General features: G+C 38.8%; 1 protein-coding gene across 1 annotated transcript; it reads right to left on the minus strand.

Annotated features, from left to right (window-relative positions):
• Positions 1-4,383: 4,383 nt before the first annotated feature.
• On the minus strand, positions 4,384-20,669 carry LOC139355361 (ubiquitin-conjugating enzyme E2 Q2-like). Its single transcript, XM_071099240.1, has 5 exons — positions 17,997-20,669; positions 16,552-16,656; positions 14,030-14,100; positions 8,656-8,841; positions 4,384-4,548 (listed from the first exon to the last, which is right to left on the minus strand). Exons 1-5 carry the CDS (start codon positions 18,015-18,017, stop codon positions 4,482-4,484), a joined length of 450 nt encoding a protein of 149 aa, XP_070955341.1. The 5' UTR covers positions 18,018-20,669; the 3' UTR covers positions 4,384-4,481.
• Positions 20,670-20,671: the final 2 nt, after the last annotated feature.

The raw sequence follows: 20,671 nt of genomic DNA on the forward strand, positions 1-20,671 counted from the left end.
TTCTTCTAACTCACTGATTCCTACTTGTATATCTTTTTTTGTTAATTTTTAATTTGTCATTTTTTTTGAGAACTAGTCTCACTGTCTCCAGTCTGGAGTGCAGTGGTGCAATTTCAGCTTGCTGCAAGCTCCGCCTTCCTGGGTTCATGCCATTCTCCTGCCTCAGCGTCCCGAGTAGCTGGGACTACAGGTGCCTGCCACCACGCCTGGCCAATTTTTTGTATTTTTAATAGAGATGGGGTTTCACTGTGTTAGCCAGGATGGTCTCGATCTCCTGACCTCATGATCTGCCCACCTCGGTCTCCCAAAGTGCTGGGATTACAGGCGTGAGCCACCGCACCCAGCCTCTACTGATATATCTTTAATAATTTCCCCATTCTGCTTTCCATCAGGTTTTCTGATTGTTCTTTCTAAGAATGAGTTAGAGGCTTCATTCATTTTCATTCTTTTCTTAATGACATAAGGATTTTAAGGCAATGAATATTTCTCTGAGCTCTCCTCTAGTCTCTAATCAGTAATGATTGCATTATTGCTATTCTCTACATATCTGACAGTTTTAATTTCAAGTCCCATTTTGACCTAAGGGCTGTTGGCATTCATTTTAAAATTCCACAAATCAACATTTGTTTTCTGGTTTTGTTACTAACTTATAGATTCAACTAAGATCAGAGAATGACATCTGTCCTTTTTCTACCTTTCAGTATTTGGGGTGATCGTCATTGAAAAAGACTAGCTTCTTGAATGTTCCAGATAGGAAGACAGAGGGAGAGGAAGGGAGAGGAATAGAGAGAAGTTTTGTATTTTAACTATGGTTCAATTCTAAGCATTCTGAAATTGCATTGTTTCTTAAACCACAAATTACAAGGGTGTTTGATTTCCAAATTCACATAGCTTTTTGTTAATCTCTTCATTATTGCCTTCTAACCTTAACTGCTTCATATTTAAATTATAAATTATATGGTGTGGGTGGTACCAATTGTTGTTAAATCTTCTGACTTGTTTTATGAATTAATATATAATTAATATTTCTCCCACAGTCCACATATGTTTGAGAAGAAACTAGAGTATCTAATTATTGGGTACAAAGGTCTATATTTGTCCATTATGCCATGTTCTTTCACTGGTTATTCAAATCTACATATAGGCATTCTGTGTAACTTACTAATGGTAAGCAGGGTATGCTGAGATCTCCAAATATGATGGCAGACTTGTCAGTTTCTCCCTGTAGTTTAATCAGTTTTTCTTCTGTATTTTTGAGGTTATTTTTACAGGTACCTAAAATATGAAAATTGCTACATCCTCCTAATTAACAGTCATTTAGCATCAAGTTCTTACTAAAGCTTTCTGTTCCAAAATCCCTTTTTGTTTGATACTGAAGCTCCATCACTTGCTTTTGGTTAATGTATACTGGCATATCTTTATCACTCTCTCTCCTTTATAAAAACTTTCAATCTTTTCATATCTTCATAGTTTAAATATGATGGATTAAAACAACTGGATTTTTTTTTTCCATCTGGCTAACTAGTAACTTTTGGCCATTTACATTTGTTGTGACTGATTTATGTGGACTTCCTTCTCTCACCTTTAGAACTTCTATTTCTCTCACTTTCTAATATAATTTTAATATCTCCTCCTGGGATTCCACTAAGACATATTTTAGACCTCATTCTGGACTTCCTCCTCCCACAACCCCACCAACTTCTACCCTGTCATCTATCCTCATGTCTCTCTGTGCAACATACTGACTTACTTTTGGGAGATAACTGTCTAACCAATTGATTCTTTCTTCTGATGTCTCATCTATCCTCTGAGTTTCTTATTTCAACAATTACATTTTCTATTTCTTTATTTCATTTTATTCTGAGACAGAGTCTCACTCTGTCAACCATGCTGGACTGCAGTGGCACGCACCTGGAGCCTTGGCCTCATAGGCTCAAGCGATCCTCCCGCCTCAGCCTCCTGACTAGCTAGGACTATAGGCACATGCTCCACACCCAGCTATTCTTTTTTTTTTTTTTTTTTTGGTGGTGTTGGGCTATTTTTTATAGAAATGAGTTCTCACCATGTTGCCCAGGCTTGTCTCCAGCTTCTGGTCTCATACCATCCTCCCACCTCAGCCTCCCAAAGAGTGCTGGGATTACAGGTGTGAGCCACCATATCGAGCTATATATTTTGTTTCTGTAAGTTCTATATCATCCATTTTCTTTTCAGATCCTCCTCATCATTCCTGACAGTCTTACTGGTTGCTCAATTTTATGGGTCCATCTTTTTTTTTTAATTACGTTTCACATGTAACTATTTTCTCACCATTCTAATATTTGAAGTCTGTGTTCTGTATCTGATAATTCCAAAACCTATAGTCTTTGGGAAACATTATTAATTATTTCTAACAATTCTCAAATATTTTGGGTTGAGACTACTTGAATGCTATGATTTGACTGAATTCATAGTTGCCTGCTTTTAATCTTTGGGAATCCTACAGGCTTAAGGTAGAGATGCTTTCTTACAAAAAGTATCTGTGTCTGCTTCTGATGAGAGCTGTCGGCACAACTAACATGATACCACTTTACCACCATGCATAATCCTGACATTCTCTTGGATTCTCTTGGAGAATCTCAGGATTACACAAGGTTCTCAAATTTGGCTCCCCAACCTTGCTCATTATACACAGAAGACTAGACTGCTTAGTATAAGTGGTGACTCCCTTCCTCCTACCCTGGAAAAAATAAAACAGATCTTTCATCTGAATGTGATCACAGACTAGGAAATTCTGAAGGTGAATAGCTGGAGGCTGTGGGCTACAGGGAAAGATGGGTGTCTTTCCTGACCATAGAAATAGGTCAGAAGCTGCCTAAAGGCCATGTGCTGCAGCATTTCACTCTTTAGCTCAACTACCATTCCCTCCACAAGAGTGTGAGTGGAAGCTTCTTAGAGCACCATGTTGTCTTTAAATAAAATCAAATTTTTGCTAAGAGCCATGGTCATGGTTAAAACAAAACAAAACAAAACAAAACACCTCTGGCTTTGGAAGGCTTTCTCAGTAATGTCCTAGAATTCAGGTTACAGGCTGCATTTCATGTTAACTAAACAGAAAACCAGCCTGACCAACATCCTCTGCCCTATGGCTTGCTCTCAGCTCCTCTTGGTTGGGCCTAGGGCAGCCAGGCTGTCTGGTTCCAATCCTCGCTCTGTGACCTTGGACAAATTACCTACCTTTAGTTGCCTCATTCATATGATGCAGATATTAATAATTCTCTCTTTTTAAGTTGTTAAGAGGATTGGTAGAGCTAATAAAGAGTAAAAAATAAGAGCTAATAAAATGTAAAAAATAAAAAGACTTGGTAAGCATAGGCACAGAGGGGAAAAAAAGTAAAAATAAGTAATTGAAAAGGCTAGTGCCTAGCACATAAAAGTTCATCAGGAATTAATTCTATAACATGAACACAATTTTGCAAAACTTCAAAGTACACACAACTTTTACTATGGTATACATACCAATAATAAATTTACAACTGAAGACATGTTTGTCTACACTAAATATAACAAAGATCAATCAGATACTAAATCATTAAGTGATTATCAGTCAGTATGTTTAATTTTCTTATACTTCTATATTTTCTATAGATCACCTTTGTAACAGAAAGAAAACAAAGCGAATGAAAATGAAATGAATAAAAATAATTAAGACAGGAAGAAGGTTCACAAAGTAATATAAAATATGTCTTAGGGTTTCTGTCAAATTCTTAATAAAAGTACCTTCTTTGCTCCAAGCTGCACATTGGCTTTGCCTTTGACTCAGGTGGCATTTATTTGCATGATGACTGATTCTATTGAGTAGGCACTGCTTCAGCCCTACAGGAAAAACAAAACATCTCTAGAATACCGCAGCATTCCTGATTCCCACTTGAGAAGCCCTAACAAAATAGCATGTAACTTAACAGCAGCAGATCACTGTTAAGAAGTCTGGAGTCCAGGGGAAAAAGTAAAATTGGAACATTTCCAGAATCTCACAAAAAACAACAAACCGATGTTCTAAGTGCCCAACATGAGCAAATTAGAACCTTACATAAAGGTTACTGTTAATGTGTATCCTAGCAGGTAGCTCTGTCTCCCAGATGGGAGTGCAGTGGCGCCATCTTGGCTCTCTGCAAGCTCCGCCTCCCGGGTTCATGCCATTCTCCTGCCTAAGCCTCCCGAGATGCTGGGACTACAGGTGCCCGCCACCATGCCCAGCTAAATTTTCTATTTTTTTAGTAGAGATGGGGTTTCGCCATGTTAGCCAGGATGGTCTCGATCTCCTGACCTTGTGATCTGCCGGCCCGGGCCTCCCAAAGTGCTGGGATACCTTTTTCATTCTTGAAAGTAGGAGCTACGAAAAATAAAAAATAAAAAATAAAAAACTAAAAAATCTTTAAAATAACCTTCTACTCATGATCTAACTTACATAATCAAAACACTCTCTTGAGAGTGAAAATTGAGTATTATAAGAAAATAATCAACTGTTTTGTGAGAGGTTCCATACATAATGCTCCTCCATCCAATACATACCTTAAAAAGAAAAAAGGAAAGTTACAACATTATCTTGAGAATTATTCCTGCTTATGCAATTTCTATGTGCCATTATTAAGAAAGTACGCACACAGTAAAGACCAGAAGAGAACATGCAAGTATGAACATACTTGTTAGGGATATAGGACTATGAGTAATTTAAAAATTCTAATGGCATTACTCTCATGTAATTGCTCTGAAATTCTAGTCAATTGTTTGAAATGGCTCTTAGAACAGAATACTTTGAAATTTTGATGATGTCAAAAACGAAGAACTTGGCCCTAAATATTCCAAAGAATAGGGGCAGAAGAACCTGTTTCCTTAAATCGCGTTTGAGTATTCTTTACAATGGAAAATTTCTCTCCCATCCTGTGATGGCCAAGAGTTGTTCCTCTGACAATGGCACTGACTTTACCCTATCCAAAATATGAACATCTGCATGGTTTCATGGTTCACATTTTTTTTTTATCCATTCTGCTGAGAGAATCAAATGGTTCACAGCATGTGGCTCCTCTGTGGGACTCCTCAAGTCCTTTCTAGGTCTGAAGACTGTTCTCTGAATCAAAGACAACTTCTGGGAATGTACCAAATCTCCCATTAGAAAATTATTTAGATCAAGATATTTTAACCTTTTAACTCTTTCTCAGACAAAATAATTTCATTTCTCCTTTAATGTTATTTTAAATTTCAAAATACACAGATAGGATGCCTAAAATAAAATCAAGGGAATGATAGTTTTAGAACAAAAACTGTGGTAATTTTGAAAACACAAATCTAAGACCACTGATTAGATCTATGTGGACACCAAGTCCACCACAAACTGTTCTGTCCTCCGGGTCTCTGCCCACATCTTTCCCTTGCCTGAGATTCCTTCTGCTTCCCACCCTTCCAAATGCTGTATTTCCCCCCGCTCACTGCACCCTCTGCCTCCCTAGTTCAGCGATTCTCCTGCCTCAGCCTCCTGAGTACCTGGGATTACCGATATGCACCACCACATCTGGCCATTTTTTTTGTATTTTTCGTAGAGATGAGGTTTTGCCATCTTGGCCAGGCCGGTCTCAAACTCCTGACCTCAAGTGATCTGCTTGCCTCGGCCTCCCAAAGTGCTGGGCTTATAGGCATGTGCCACTGCGTCTGGCCCATGATTATCACATGATAATCAATAAGGTACTTAGAGTTCTTAGTACTTTTAATTTCCTCTTATATAGCTGGTATTTGGTGTAATGAAAAACACTTTACTAGGAATCAGAAGATTTATTTGGGCAGCTCACAAGCTGACTTATTATTCAAATTATTCATCCAAATAATGAGAACCTTAACATACTGTGGCAAAAAAGAATCAATGAAGAAACTATGTGAGAGATTTTAAAACTGAAAATGGCATGACTCATAACTTCATGTGTTGGTCTCAATTCTAGGTGACATACTAAGATCATACACTTACATTTTTGGAATTCTTACAACAAAATGTTGAAAAGCTATACTGGTCCATTTTATAATCAAATTTAAAATGTTCTCATACATTTGTCCTGAATTTGCAGATTTTTATCCAAATCCTTTCCTTGATCATTTTTTTTTTTCTCAAATAAGATTCTGAACAAAAAATGACCTGTTTTCCTTTCCTATACTTATGGGAATATTGAGTCAACATATACAATTTTATAAACCAGCGCATAAAACTACAGCAGAATACTTATGTCTTTTCTCCCCATTCAGTAAGGGCTTCATTAAAAAGGCGTTTTAACATTCAACCATGAAAAACAAGAGAACTATGTCTTGGAGGCTAGTACAAGGCTGGTGTAGTGAGTAAGACACACAAAGGTTAAATATTTACTATTTTTCAGTCTTGTGTTTATTTTGCATAGATAAGTCTTTGGCTGGGTTACCTAACTCTGAACTTCCAAAACTGACCATGTGGTTTTATGCCAAGAGAAGTATTTTTTATAGCAATTTTCCTGCCGAAACCAAAACAGCCTAGAGAAGCTTTACAGGTAACAAAATAAAACGGTACACAATTCTAAACAATTCTGCTTCACACCCAACCTGGGACTTCCACTCACTGTAATAGTATACTTGTGATCAACTTAGTAATGAGCTGTCAAAAGGAGACCGCTAACATCTGCTCATGAAGGAATCACTTCAGCATGTCCTGCTGTGCAGCAGAAGACACAAGGGAATCACTCAGAACTCCGGATTTCCAACAGAGCAGCATTTCCCAGAGAGTAAGCCAGAGGGCACCGTCCTCTGAGATGCTGTCAGAAGCACTAGTAAATGAATTTGGGAAAAATAGAAAATGACAATAAGGCTCCAGGAAGTCCTTTGGTACAAGACATTTTGAACCTGGTTTCCCCCAAACCTTGCAATCCCCACAAAACAAATATCTATTAACATTCCACTATATTAGCACTCACAGAACACTTGGGGAGATATGGCAAAGATTAGGCTGCAGGCGTCAGGTAAGTAAACTCTTAAAACACAATATTGAAAAAAATAGAAATTTAAAAATTAAAACAGAAAAGCAAAATTAAAAGATAGGTAAATAAATACAAAATTTTAGCAAACAATATTGGGCTGGGCAAGGTGGCTCAGACCCATAATCCTAATACTTTGTGAATCTGAGCAGGGTGGATCGCTTTAGCCAGGGAGTTCGAGACCAACATGAGCAACATGATGAAACCCTGTCTCTATCAAAAATGCAAACATTTGCTGGGTGTGGTGGCATATGCCTGCGGCCCCAGCTACTCAAGAGGCTGAGGTGGGAGGATGGCTTGAGCCCGGGAGGCAGAGGTTGCAGTGAGCAGTGATTGCACCACCCACTCCATCCTGGGACAACAGAGCAAGATCCTGTCTCAATAAAATTAATTAAGTAAATAATAAAACCAATATTTCTTTACTGTGTGGGGAAACTCAAAATGAGCTCAGCACATCCATATGCAATACTAAAGTTTTTTTGTTTGTTTTTTCCCCCATGCTTTTGTTTCTCTGAGCTTTTACAGATGGATATTATGTCCAGATAACGATTCTGTAGTATCAACACCACAGTTAATATGTATTCTGATTATACAGAATGATTCTTAACAGGATGTTAGCCCCCAAAACACATACATAAGCATGTAAAGGAAATACAACTGCAAAAATAACTATGGCAACAAAGCTCTTCTGGAGAGAGTTCTGAAGTCTGAAGTAGTCACTCATATTTTTACCCTAAATGCAACTATTACTATTCAACCATAGAAATGATCAAAGTAAGGGCTGGAGATATTTAGATTTTAATCACCATAATGTGGATTATGTCACATAATGGAATTAGTCAGCTGAATGTTTGAAAATCCTCAAGTTACTTTAAATTGCTCATATTTTGAGGGTCTACAGAACATTTCATAACTAACCTAGCACACTGTGACCTTTACCCCACTTCAAAGTCAGCTTCATGAAGGAGAAATAATTTGAGCTGTGTTTTGTAGGAGAGAATGAATTTGAATGTACAGATGCCACAGAAGGAAGGTCAGCAGAGAAAAAAAGCATAGACAAGCTGGAAAGGGGCATATACAGGGATCAGCAGGTGGTTCCAGGATGTGAAGAGCAGATGAACAGGGTAAAAAGTGGCCATTGATAGATGAGAAAGATAACCTTGGGCAATAAGACATATGAGCGTAGCTGGGCATGGTATCTCATGTCTGAAATCCCAGCACTTGGGCAGGGTAAGGTAGCAGGACTGCTTGAACTCAGGTGTTCAAGACCAGCATGGTCAACACAGTGAGACTCCATCTCTACTAAAAATCAAAAAAATTAGCTTGGTGTGGTGGCACATGCCTATAATCTGAGACACTTGGGAGGCTGAGGCAGGAAGACTGCTGTAGCCTGGGAGATAAAGGCTAGTTACAGTGAACTATGATTGTGTCACTGCACTCTAGCCCAGGTGACAGAGCAAGACCCTGTCTCAAAACCAATAACCATATGATTGAATCCACCACTAACTCAAGAATGGAGGAGGAGAGCAGCTGAGATTGGCATGTTCATGAATTGCCTGGTATTAACTATAATTACTTAACCAAAAAGTCCAGGCTCCAGATATTTATACACGCTTCCACATTTAAATTGTCATACCTTTCAGTCTTCCTAATTTTCTCTAATATTGCCCAATTTTCTTTTTCAGTTCCTTCATCCTCCAACTGTTTCCCACTCATAGGCTCTTCTTTCATCTCATAGTGATCTAAGTCTTCTATATCCTGCAAAAAGAAGAGAAATATTAGGTTATTCAACCGATAGTTCTTCAGCAGTTTCTTATGCCAAACGTTCAATTATTCTTGACTCAATGGGGAACAAGAAACAGAATATATCTATCCTATGGGGAAAGAGAAAAAGCCCCACATTCCATTCAAGAGGCTCCCACCTTTTATATCCTATATTTTCTTTAAAAGCTAGACTCTGGGTAAAGCAGATTTAAAAGATTTACAAAGTCACAACTTTGAAATAGACCATTATGAAATGGTATGAAATAGACCATTATTAATTTATTTACTTCTTTATTTAACTTATCTTCTCTTATTTTTTTGAAGATAGAGTCTCACTCTGTCACTCAGGCAGGAGTATAGTGGGGCAATCTCTGCTCACTGTAACCTCTGCCTCCCAGGTTCAAGTGATTCTCATGCCTCAGTCTCCTGGGTAGCTGGGATTACAGATGTACACCACCATGCCCAGCTAATTTCTTTGTATTTTTAGGAGAGACAGGGTTTTCACCTGTTGGCCAGGATGGTCTCAAACTTCTGACATCAAGTGATCTGCCCACCTCAGCCTCCCAAAGTGCTGGGATTACCAGCATGAGACACCACGCCCGGCCTAGCCATCGTTTAAATCTCCTCTTAAGAGGAACCTTTGGAACGGTTTGGCAGCAGGTGTCAAGAACCTGAACTGTTCATGGTTTGTTCCAGAAACTCGACTTCTAGAATTGTATTAGAAGAAACTAGTCTAAGATGTAAGCACAAATTTAGGCATGAGGATACCTATTCCAACCTTACAACCACAAAAACAAACACAAAATCTGCATGTGCAAAAATAGCAAAACAGTTAACTTAAGTCCATGAAATATTAAGAGGCCACTGAAATACCAATACAGCATAATTTCTCCTGTATTGAAAAACTTTGAAATGGAAAATGGAATACACAAAGGAATAGAAAGAATTTCAATTATGCTGAAATAAGCACAGAAAAAGACCAGAAGAACTCATATTGAAATGTTAATTTCAATTAATTTTAGTTATTATCTCTGGAGAGATTTGGTGCTTCCCCTAATTTCCAGGTTTATGGTTTTATGTAGGAAGCATCTATTGATGTTAACAACTTAGAAGTAAGTTAAAAAAAGCATTTGATCTCAGGTGCTCAGGAGGCTGAAATAGGAGGATCGTTTGGGCCCAGGAGTTTGAGGCTGCAGTAAGCTATGATCACGCCACTGCACTCCAGCCTGGGTGACAGCGACCCTATCTCAAAAGCTAAGAATACTTTTAAAAGAATTTGAATAACACCCTGCAGAACAAAATCTTTATTCACATCATTCTGCTCCCTCCTTTCCCATACTATCTGTTCTTACATATATACAAATATATGCAGAATTGTTTAAATCCGAACTTTTTTCAATTATGTTATTTTTCTACTTCAATTGCCAAAATCTCTAAAGGAATAGTTTATATTTATCTCGATTTTTTCCCCCCAGGCTGGCTAATTACCCGATTTCTAGACCAGATTACTGACTACCTCCACTCAAACTCTGCCCATGACTCTGTACTTCATGGAGCTCCCTTCTCCCTGTGTGCACCTTTCAGCCCTGATCTTCCATCCTACGCTTGTTTTCCCCACAGTGCTCACAAATGCTTTTGGCCTGTATTTCCTCCTGTGTCTTTAACCTCAGTCATGTTCCCATCCACAAAACTTCTCCACCTAAGTATTAGTCAGCACATCCCAAACAGAATTCAACATATCTTTCTAAAACAATATTATCAGCACACGATTCCCTGCTTAAGGCCTTCTTATCAACAAACACAACAAATAGAAACATTCCGTTCTCAAATTCAAGACTTTTAACCATCTTCCTTTTCTGGACAATCTTGCTTTCCATGACTTCAACACATCAACCTTCCTTCTCAAAAGAAAAGCATCCAATACATCCAAACACATCATGTCCAAAATTGCTCTGGGCCTGTTCCCACGTTATTTTAGGAGCCTAGAATATCTGCTTTTCACCTGGCCTAATCTGACATCTCCAAAGTTCAGTCTCCTACCTTTGTAGATTTCCCTCAAAGGGGCAGTCCCTTGTTTATTAACTTGTGAAGGGGAAATGAAAGGGCTCATGAACCTTAGTACAATGGCTGCCTGACCCATGGAAAAGGTTTAATGTTTCCATGAAGTTTATTCCACCTAAGCTAAACTGCATAAAAACATTAAAACAAACTCTCCTTGTAATTGGACAATTTTAAGAAGTATTTTACTCCCAGACTCATAAAACAAGCCTACAGCCAGTCACAGTGGCACACACCTGTAATTCCAGCACTTTGGGAGGTCGAGGTGGTGGATCACTTGAGGCCAGGAGTTCAAGACCAGCCTGGGCAACAGAGTGAGACTCAAACTCTACAAAAAGTAAAAAAGTAATTAGCTGGACATGGGGCAAAGGCCTGTAGTCCCAGCTACTCAGCAGGATCGCTTGAATCCGGGAGTTCAAGGTTACAGTGAGCCATGACTGTGCTACTGCACTCCAGCTTCTGTGACAGTAGTAAGAGCAATGTGAACAGAGGATGCAATAAAATGACTTAGAAAATACAAACTATTTAGAAAATAGATTTTAAAACTTGTGTAATAAAGTCAAACAGCACCCAAAGGAAGTGTATACCCTTATATGTTTAAAAAGCAATTTAAATTACATTGATCCACTACACTAGAAAAAGCAAAATAAACAAAAAGGGGAAATAATGAAGACTTAAGGAAAATGTGAAAAACACCCCACCAAATTTAAAAAATAACACTAAAGGAGGATTCTTTCAAAAGACTAAGATAATAAAACAGTCACGCCTCTGATAAGTGATCAAGATAAAGAAAACTTTAAAGAGAAAAGGGCATATAGCCACATGTGAATATGATGCAAAAAGTGAAAACTTTACACATCTTTAAAACACCTTAGAAGTATGGATGAAGTGTTCATTTCTTTTAAGAATCTACAGTTATGAAAACTAACTGAAGAAATGGAAAATCTGGAGACCAATACGCAGAAGAAGGAAAAAGACAAAGACTCATCTTCCAAATTGGACATTTATTTAAACCAGGGTTTGTCAGCCTCAGCAATATTGATATATTGGGCCAGACAATTCTTTGCAGAGGGTTCTCCTGCTGTGTTGTGGGACATTTAGTAACATCCCTTCTGCCCACGGAATGCCAATAAGACCTCCCAAGCATGACCAGTTGTGACCACAAAAATGTCTCCTGATATTTCCAAATGTCCCATGGGAGGCATAATATTCCTGTAATTGAAAATTACTGTGTAGACTAGATCTACATCCTAGGTCTTAGTAAAAAGATGTAAAGCTTCCCAAGCTATCCCTGCATACCCTTGATACTGAAATGAAATAAGAGTCTTAAAGGAAACAAACAAAACATAATTTTATTTAATACAGAAGTAAAAATGCAAAAATGAAATATTACCATAGCCATTCTTACAGTGTTTATTATAGGAGTGCAAGGATGATTCAAAATTAGGAAAATTTCATCAGGTAATTCACAAATTATATTTCTCCATAGAATTGTAGGCACAATATCACAAACAACGTAGCTCTATATGCATTACGTCCATGTGATATTCAGTGAAAAACAGAATTTGCAAATGTCTTACAGAAAAAAACTGAACACTGAACACATATTTCCACCATCAGCTCTTTGTCCTGAGGCTCCTCTAGAAATACAGTGAAGAAGAAACATTATATAAACACACAATTACAAAAAAAGAAATGGGATTACCAACAGAAGAGAATTCACCTCCGTTAGACAATGACAGTAAATGGAAAATGGTTAATTAGTCGAGCAAAGCAAACAAAAGTGGAGGTCAGGGGGATACCGATAACAAGTAAGCTAATTTGTCCCACAGCAACCTGGAAAGGTTCTAGACTCAGACACCAGGTATCCCCGAGGGTGGGACTGATAGGCAAGACTGAAAACAAACATTAACCAGAAGTCTATATAGAGAACACATTTTCCAGGCCCTGAAACACACTGCTCTCCCCCATCTCCTTAAGCAGAACCCAGGCAAACTTATCTACCTCAGACAAGAGAATGTAGACTTCACCTCCAGAGGAATGGAGTAGTTCCAGTCATCATTTATGACTGCACCGGGAGATAAGAAAGAGGGGTAGAGGATAACAATCAGGAATCAGCATATATTCCCCCTAAAAGCTATCAGTTGCCAAATCTTGGCCATGAAGAACTCCCAATCAATTTTTTAATTCTTTTATCAGTACTTATTTAATTAATTAATTAATTTATATATTTATTTATTTTTGAGACAGGGTCTTGCTCTTTTACCCACGCTGGAATGCAGGAATGCAGCAGGATGATCACAGCTCACTTCAGCCTCAACATCCCAGGCTCAAGCGATCCTCCTGCCTCAGCCTCCCAAGTAGCTGGGGCTACAGGTGGGTGTCACCACATCTGGCTATTATTTTCACTTGTTTTTTGTAAAGATGGGGTCTCACAACATTGTCCAAACTAGTCTTGAGCTCCTGGGCTCAAGTGATCCTCCAATATCAGTCTCCCAAAGCAATGAGATTGTAGGTGTGAGCTGACACACCGAGCCTCCCAGTCTTTTAGTATCTCTCTCAAATATGAATGAACAAAAAAAGGAATTAAAAAAAAAAGAATACCGACTGGGCACTGTGGCTCAGGCCTTTAATCCTAGCACTTTGGGAGGCCTAGGTGGGCAGATCACCTGAGGTTGGGAATTGAAAACCAGCCTGACCAACACGGAGCAATCCTGTCTCTAATAAAAGTATACAAATTAGCCAGGCATGGTGGCACATGCCTATAATCACAGCTACTCAGGAGGCTGAGGCAGGAGAATCACTTGAACCCAGGAGGCAAAGGTTGCGGTGTGCCGAGATCACGCCTTTGTACTCCATCCTGGGCAACAAGAGCGAAACTCTGTCTCAAAAAAAAAAAAAAAAAAAAAAAAAGAAGACTACAAATGATAAGCAACATAGAATAGATAAAATTTAAGGAAAGGCTTTAAAAAGAAAAATAAGACAAAAATAAACTAAGAAAAAATTTATTAAAGAACAAACAGATGCTAGGGAGAAGACAAAAGAGTGTCAAAATCACTTCATAAAGACACTTGTGAATATATTACATGAATAAAACAAAAACAGAATATGAATAAGGAATAATCAGAAAAGAAAAAGTTCTTAGAACTCAGGGTTCACCTTGGGAGTTGGTCCCCAATGAGCCACACCTCCTGTCGTCATGTCCTTGGACAGGCCCATCCCGCAGTGAATCTGGGTTGGCCCCAAGACTCACTTTAACCTAGAGAATTTGGTAGAAATGACACTGGACCTGTTCCAGGTCTAAGCCTTAAGAACACCTGGCAGCTCCACTTCTGTGCTTCTGGAAGCCAAAATAAGTACTGACTCTCTTCTTGGAGAAAGAGAAGCCACATGAAGAGGCCTTAGAGCATGAGATGCTAGGCAGAGAGGAAGGCCACATGAAGAAACACCAAGGCCACATGAAGAAACATCCCACAGGCAGACCTGTGGGTGAAGAAGCTGTCTCAGACATTTCACTGCGCCTGAGTATCCAGATGACCAGTCCCTGACACCATCTAACCACACAGTGAGAGATGCCAAAATGAGACCAGCAGAAAAACTGTCCCGCTATCCCCAGTTAACCCATACAGTAGTGACAGAGAGATAAATGTGTAGTTTTATGCCATTAAGTTTTGGGAAAATTGGTTAAGCAACAATAAATAACCAAAACAAAACTTAAAGTTTTGGCTGTCCAAATAACATTTCCTACAACTCATAAGATAAGAAAAATATTCCAGAATTTAAAATTTAAAAAAAATTAGAAATAACATGAGATACAAGAGTCAAGACAAGAGCACTAAAATCCAATTAACAGATGCCTCAAAATGATCAAATAAAATGGAAAGGAGAAAGTTAACAAAAATATGACAAGATTCAAGATTCCAACTTTGGAAAAGCCTATCCATAGGCCTATCCATTTGGTGTACCCAGCACAATGAATGAAAAAAGACCTAAGTACAATGTTGTGCTATTTCAGCTCACCAAGAAAAAGACAAAATCCTAAAAGCTTCCAGAGAGAAAGTCATGCCTAAATGAGTGACACTCAGGATGACATGAGGCTTCACCACCATGACTGGTTAGAAGAAAACAGCGCAGACTTTGAAATTCTAAGGTAAAATTATCCTCAACCTAGAAATACATAGTCAACCAAACTATCCATCAAGTGTGAGGGTAGACTATGACAAAAGTGAATAGTGATGGAGATGTGCTATGCACCAGGCACTGTTCTAAATGGTTTACATATACCAACTCATTTAATCCTCATAGCGCCCTAGAAACATAGGTACTAATACTATTGCTGGCTCCCCCATTTTGCAAATGGAAAATTGATGCACACAGCACTTAGGGAATCAGCCCAAGGGCATACAGCTAATAAGCAGTAGAACCAAGATTCAAACCTATCTCAGACTGGCTCCAAAACCCAAACACTGCATTGCATTTTTTCAGAAGCTAGAGATCAGAAAATGTGTCACTCCGTGCTTCTTTTCGGTTTTGCTGGAAGATACAGTCATGTAAAATGACAAAGGGAAAGCCAAGAAAGATGACATGGGATCCAGGAAACAGTGGATCTACTCTAGGAGAGCAGATGAGAAAAACCTCAAGATGACATCTGCACAGCCAACCCAAAGAACGACCTGCCAAAATGGGCACAGAGGAGCCAAAGGCTTTGGAAGAGAAGGAGATCTCAGAGAAAGGGCTACGACAGTTTTTTAAATTAAAAGTTACTATTATGAGGAAGACACTGCAAAACAAAAGGCAGGACCATGAAAAGAAATATCCTATCCTAAATATTCTAGAAAACTTGGCTTTATGAAGTCCTAATGATAAATAGTGATTACTTGTATGACTAAAGATAATATTTGAGGAAGGGAAAGTGGGTGGTATAAGAGCTAAATTCTCATGTATTATACTAAAATGTCAATAACTGATGCCTAAATAGGTAAATTCAGGAAGAAGTTAGGTGTAGTGGTGACCTAGTGGAGATTTTTGTTGCTTGCAGGAGATAACATTTGGGTGAGTCCTTAAGCAGCACAGACAGACTTAAGGAGATGGCATTTCTAGGCGAAGGTAATTCATTGAGCAAAGACAAACAATGAAAGACTCGAGAACATTTATGGACACCAGGAATATTCACAACAAAAAGCTGGTGTTAGGGAAAAGGGCAATTGTTTGCCTATCATACTAAATACCAGCAACTCCAAAGAATGAAAAGGTTATTTTTAGTATCTAAAACAGAACAAACAAAACACTTCAATAGGAACAGAAAAACTAACTTCTAAATAAGTTGAGTAATAAAAAAAAATCCTGCCGGGCGCGGTGGCTCACGCCTGTAATCCCAGCACTTTGGGAGGCCGAGGCGGGCGGATCACAAGGTCAGGAGATCGAGACCACGGTGAAACCCCGTCTCTACTAAAAATACAAAAAATTAGCCGGGCGCGGTTGTGGGCGCCTGTAGTCCCAGCTACTCGGGAGGCTGAGGCAGGAGAATGGCGTGAACCCGGGAGGCGGAGCTTGCAGTGAGCCGAGATGGCACCACTGCACTCCAGCCTGGGCGACAGAGCGAGACTCCGTCTCAAAAAAAAAAAAAAAAAAAAAAAAAAAAAATCCTAGTTTGACTTTTGTTTGAGACAGTTTATTTTATCTCTTGAACACTAGAGAATTTTTACTTTACCTGACCCATGGGTAGTGGTTGATCTGGCATCTCAACACCCAGGTGCTTAGGAAGGTTATCTAATCTGCAGAGTCCACATATCAACCACTTCAATTGCTGATGAAGCTACAAAACACATTTCAGTAAATAAGCATTATGATAAAGAGCCCTTAGAAGACATCAATAATGTTATGTGTATGGCAATCAATCCAGGAGGAAATAAAAAAGTTTCTTACTGCTCAACTGCAGCTTACAGATTTTAAAAAACTCTTTAAAATATTTTTGGGAGCATCTAGTTTAAGACAGTTACTATGGCTTGGGGTATAATCACTACAACTGACACCTAGCAGAATGACAACAATAAAGATGGAGGAAGGAAGTTCCAGATTTTGCCCAATTTCTCATTGCTACCTTGTTTCCTTAGAAACTTACGACTTCAAACAAGAGAACATTGATGCATTAATGAGGCTACCAATAAAAAAAGAAAGAAAAAGAAAAAAACACACACACAGGTAGCTTTGTTACACATGGATTATAAAATTATATATTTCAATCACAGTCAGTTAAAAGTACAGAAGCAAATGTGATCCAGCAGACAGAGCCTGGAAATCTAGATGAGCTTGGATATCATATCTAATTCCCTGAGTTTGAGTCTACTCATCTGTAAAACAAAGAAATGAAAACTTTCCCAGAATGGTAAAGATTAAATGAAACCTGTAAAACACTTGATACTTAATAGGCTCTTAAGTGTCTGTCTAAAAACTAATAATTCACTAGGAAACTACAATGAATAACTGTAAATTTCCATGTTCAAGTCCAAATTGTGTTGTAAGCATATTTACTTTAAGGAAGTAAGCAAGGTAAACTACATGCACAAACGTGGTTTTCATTGTTTAAAATGTTTTTCAATGTATAAGGTGACTCAAATGGGATCTAATAAGGCAACTCACTTCACATGGTCAGGAACAATTTTCTGGGTGTCTCTGACCAAGAAAAGAGTTGAAGAGAAAGAATTAGGTTTAGAAAGGACAAAGAAAGAAGACACAGGATTAGAATGGGCTAATGAAGCATAGACTAAGCCTTCCCAAAACGAACAATGAAGCAAGTGGAAACAGGAAGGTTGAACCATAAATTAGGATCCACCAAAAATCCTCATGCTTAAAAGGAAGCCAAGCCCCAGTGTGGATTTGTTATGCACCCAATGTGCTCTGTTTTGTGCTAAATACATAATGAAGATGAGGCAGGGTGATCTAGACACAGACCTGGACACTCTGACCTCTAGCACAGAAGGGACTACAGGAGGGCTGGGGTGAAACAGGAATTAAAAGAAATTAAAGAATGTGTAAGCAAAGACTCAGTTGTATGTAAAAAAAAAAAAAAAAAACAAAACCCAATTTCCCCTAAGAAAGAAAAAGAGGTGGAGTACTTCAAAAATTAACTGTTTTTCTGAGGCTAGTGAGCCTTACCTCTCCTCCTTTCCCAGGCATTGTGAAGACGCTGCTTCTCTAGCTGTGCAGCTGCAAGGTCACTGGACAGATAAACTCAAGTCATAAAACATGTTTCTTTTCTCTGTTCTTTCTCTCTTTTCTTTCTTTCACTAGCCAAGCTCCAAAGTCACATTTCACTTAATTTTTATCCTGCCAAATTTGAAAGCCTTTTAACTGAGTGATTTTAGTGTAAACAGGAGCGGGAGAAAATATAATGATCTAAGTTTCATTCTGTCACCCAGGCTGGAGTGCAGTGCCATAATCATAGCTACTGCAGCCTCAAACTCCTGGGCTCAAGCAATTTTCCCAACTCAGCCTGCCAAGTAGCTAGGACTACAGCTCTGTGCCACCACACCCAGCTAATTTTTAAAACTTTTTGTGGAGACATGAATTCGCTATGCTGCCCAGGCTAGTCTTGAACTCCTGACTTCAAGCAATCCTCCCACCTTGGCTTGCTAAAGTGCTGGGATTACGGGTGTGAACTACTGCTCATGGTCGAGAGTTTAGTTTTGATTGCTAGTGGTGTTCTTGGTATCTTTTCATAATTGAGGCTTTGGGGCTAATGCTGAAGTATTGCACTCACCATCCAAGGTATACAGGACTTTTGTTTTAATGTTGAACAGATGGAACTTTTTGGTTCTGCATCCTTGCAGGTATACAAAATGTGCCTAGCAGGAATCTGCTTTATATCCATTGAAAGCAAGAAATAATACAGTAAAACTTTGCCTGGCTACAGGCTTTGAAAAAATGGCGTATTCTGGTTTAATTCTAATAACTTGTAAGTATGAAGGTGAAAAAAAATTCAAAACTTAAATTTCCTGTTGAATGCAATTTGAAAATATAGCCAATGATTCCACTTTTCTTCTCTAGTAAGGTTGGACATTCCAATCTACTTGGTGTTTTATGATAGAACTGCTAGTGTGCCTGAGTCTCACATTGTGAAGATACTTTTTTAAAACTTGAGATGTAAAAGGATGTCAATGGTTTTGTATGAGATCAGCCTGGATGAGAACTGACACTTGTAAATATATATTTTAGACTAAATCTCTGAGTGCCACTTGTTTTCTTATTGAACTCACAAAAATAAAAGACATTGGATAGAGGGTGGGAGTAGGAAGGAGATTTATATCTTTTAATTGCATGTCATTGTTGCATAACAAGGCAGAACATATGGTATATCTGGCTTTGGACCTACAGAAGGAAACATATTTTTCTGCCTGCTGTATGCCAGAGGTTCTTGAACACCTGGAGGGACTACTGCAGCACAGATTGCTGAGCCCTACTCCAGAGTTTCTGATTCACCAGGTCCAGGATGGGGCCTGAGGATTTGCACTTATGAAAAGATCTCAGGTGCTGCTGGTGCTGCTAGTGCATAGACTACATTTTGAGAATCACTCTTGTCTATTAACTGTAAATGGTAGAACTCTAGAAAAAAGTTTAATTTGCTCTGGGATAAGAAGCACACAGGTTACGGAGAAAATCATGAAAGATTCAACCCATGATCCCAGCCTAGTGTGGAATTCAGGTAACAAGCAGTACACAGTGACATAACATAATTATTGGTTTTCATGATTGCAAAGCACAGTGTCAAGTGAGAAATTCAGTTTCATTTGCAAGGCTTAGAGAGGCCAGGTGATTCTAGAATAACGGGACTTGTGTTTCTCTTAAACCAGTAGAGAGCTTTAAGTGCTTATTAAATTGAAAGCTCTGTGTTCTTCCTTATTTTCTATTTTATTTTATTTTATTTTATTTTACATCTTTTGAGATGGAGTCTTGCTCTGTCGCCCAGGCTGAAGTGCAGTGGCATGAGCTTGGCTCACTGCAACCTCCGTCTCCTGGGTTCAAGTAATTCTCCTGCCTCAGCCTCCCAAATAGCTGGAACTACAGGCACCCACCACCACATCTGGCTAGTTTTTGTATTTTTAGTACAGACAGGGTTTCATCATGTTGGCCAGGTTGGTCTTGAACTCCTGCCGCAGACGATCCACCCACCTCGGCCTCCCAAAGTGATGGCATTACAGGCGTGAGCTACCGCACCCGGCCCAAAAGCTTTGTGTTTTTTAAGATATCAGACAGGTTTCCCATTTAAAAAACAAAAAATCTTAATAATGTAGGAGAATAAGAGAAATGTTCTTCCAAAAAAGAGAAATCATTGTGATTATTTTGTCTTATTGGAATGTTGGTACTATAGTCTGCTTCATTAATCATCAAGCATGCTATGGATTTTCCATTTTTCTAGGGTCTGTATCGCAGTGAAGGTGATACTGGTAATTCTTGTACTCCATTTGAAGATGAAAAATATAGGCCAAAATCATAGACTTTGCATAGAAGCTGGATAATGAAGACAGCTCTGGAGGAAAACATAGATACACACACATAGACAAACATATATATAAAGTATACACATGTATAGTTTTTTAAGTTTATTTTTTACAGTTTGAAAGCTTTTAAAGCAAAAGCCAGCCCCTCCCCTCTCCGAGTGGGCAGCCCCTCCAGTCTCTCTGAGTGGGCGGGAACAGCAGCTGCATGGGCAGCTTTCCTTGTGATGGCACAGGTCCCTCTGGACACCTGCCGCCTGGCCACACCTCCTTTCCCTTTCATTTTTCTCACTGACCAATGGGCTTGGAGCATTAAGGCCACACCCCTCTTCTGAA

The sequence above is a fragment of the Macaca nemestrina genome, chromosome 7 (assembly GCF_043159975.1).
Source record: "Macaca nemestrina isolate mMacNem1 chromosome 7, mMacNem.hap1, whole genome shotgun sequence".
In the NCBI taxonomy this organism is placed as follows: domain Eukaryota; kingdom Metazoa; phylum Chordata; class Mammalia; order Primates; family Cercopithecidae; genus Macaca; species Macaca nemestrina.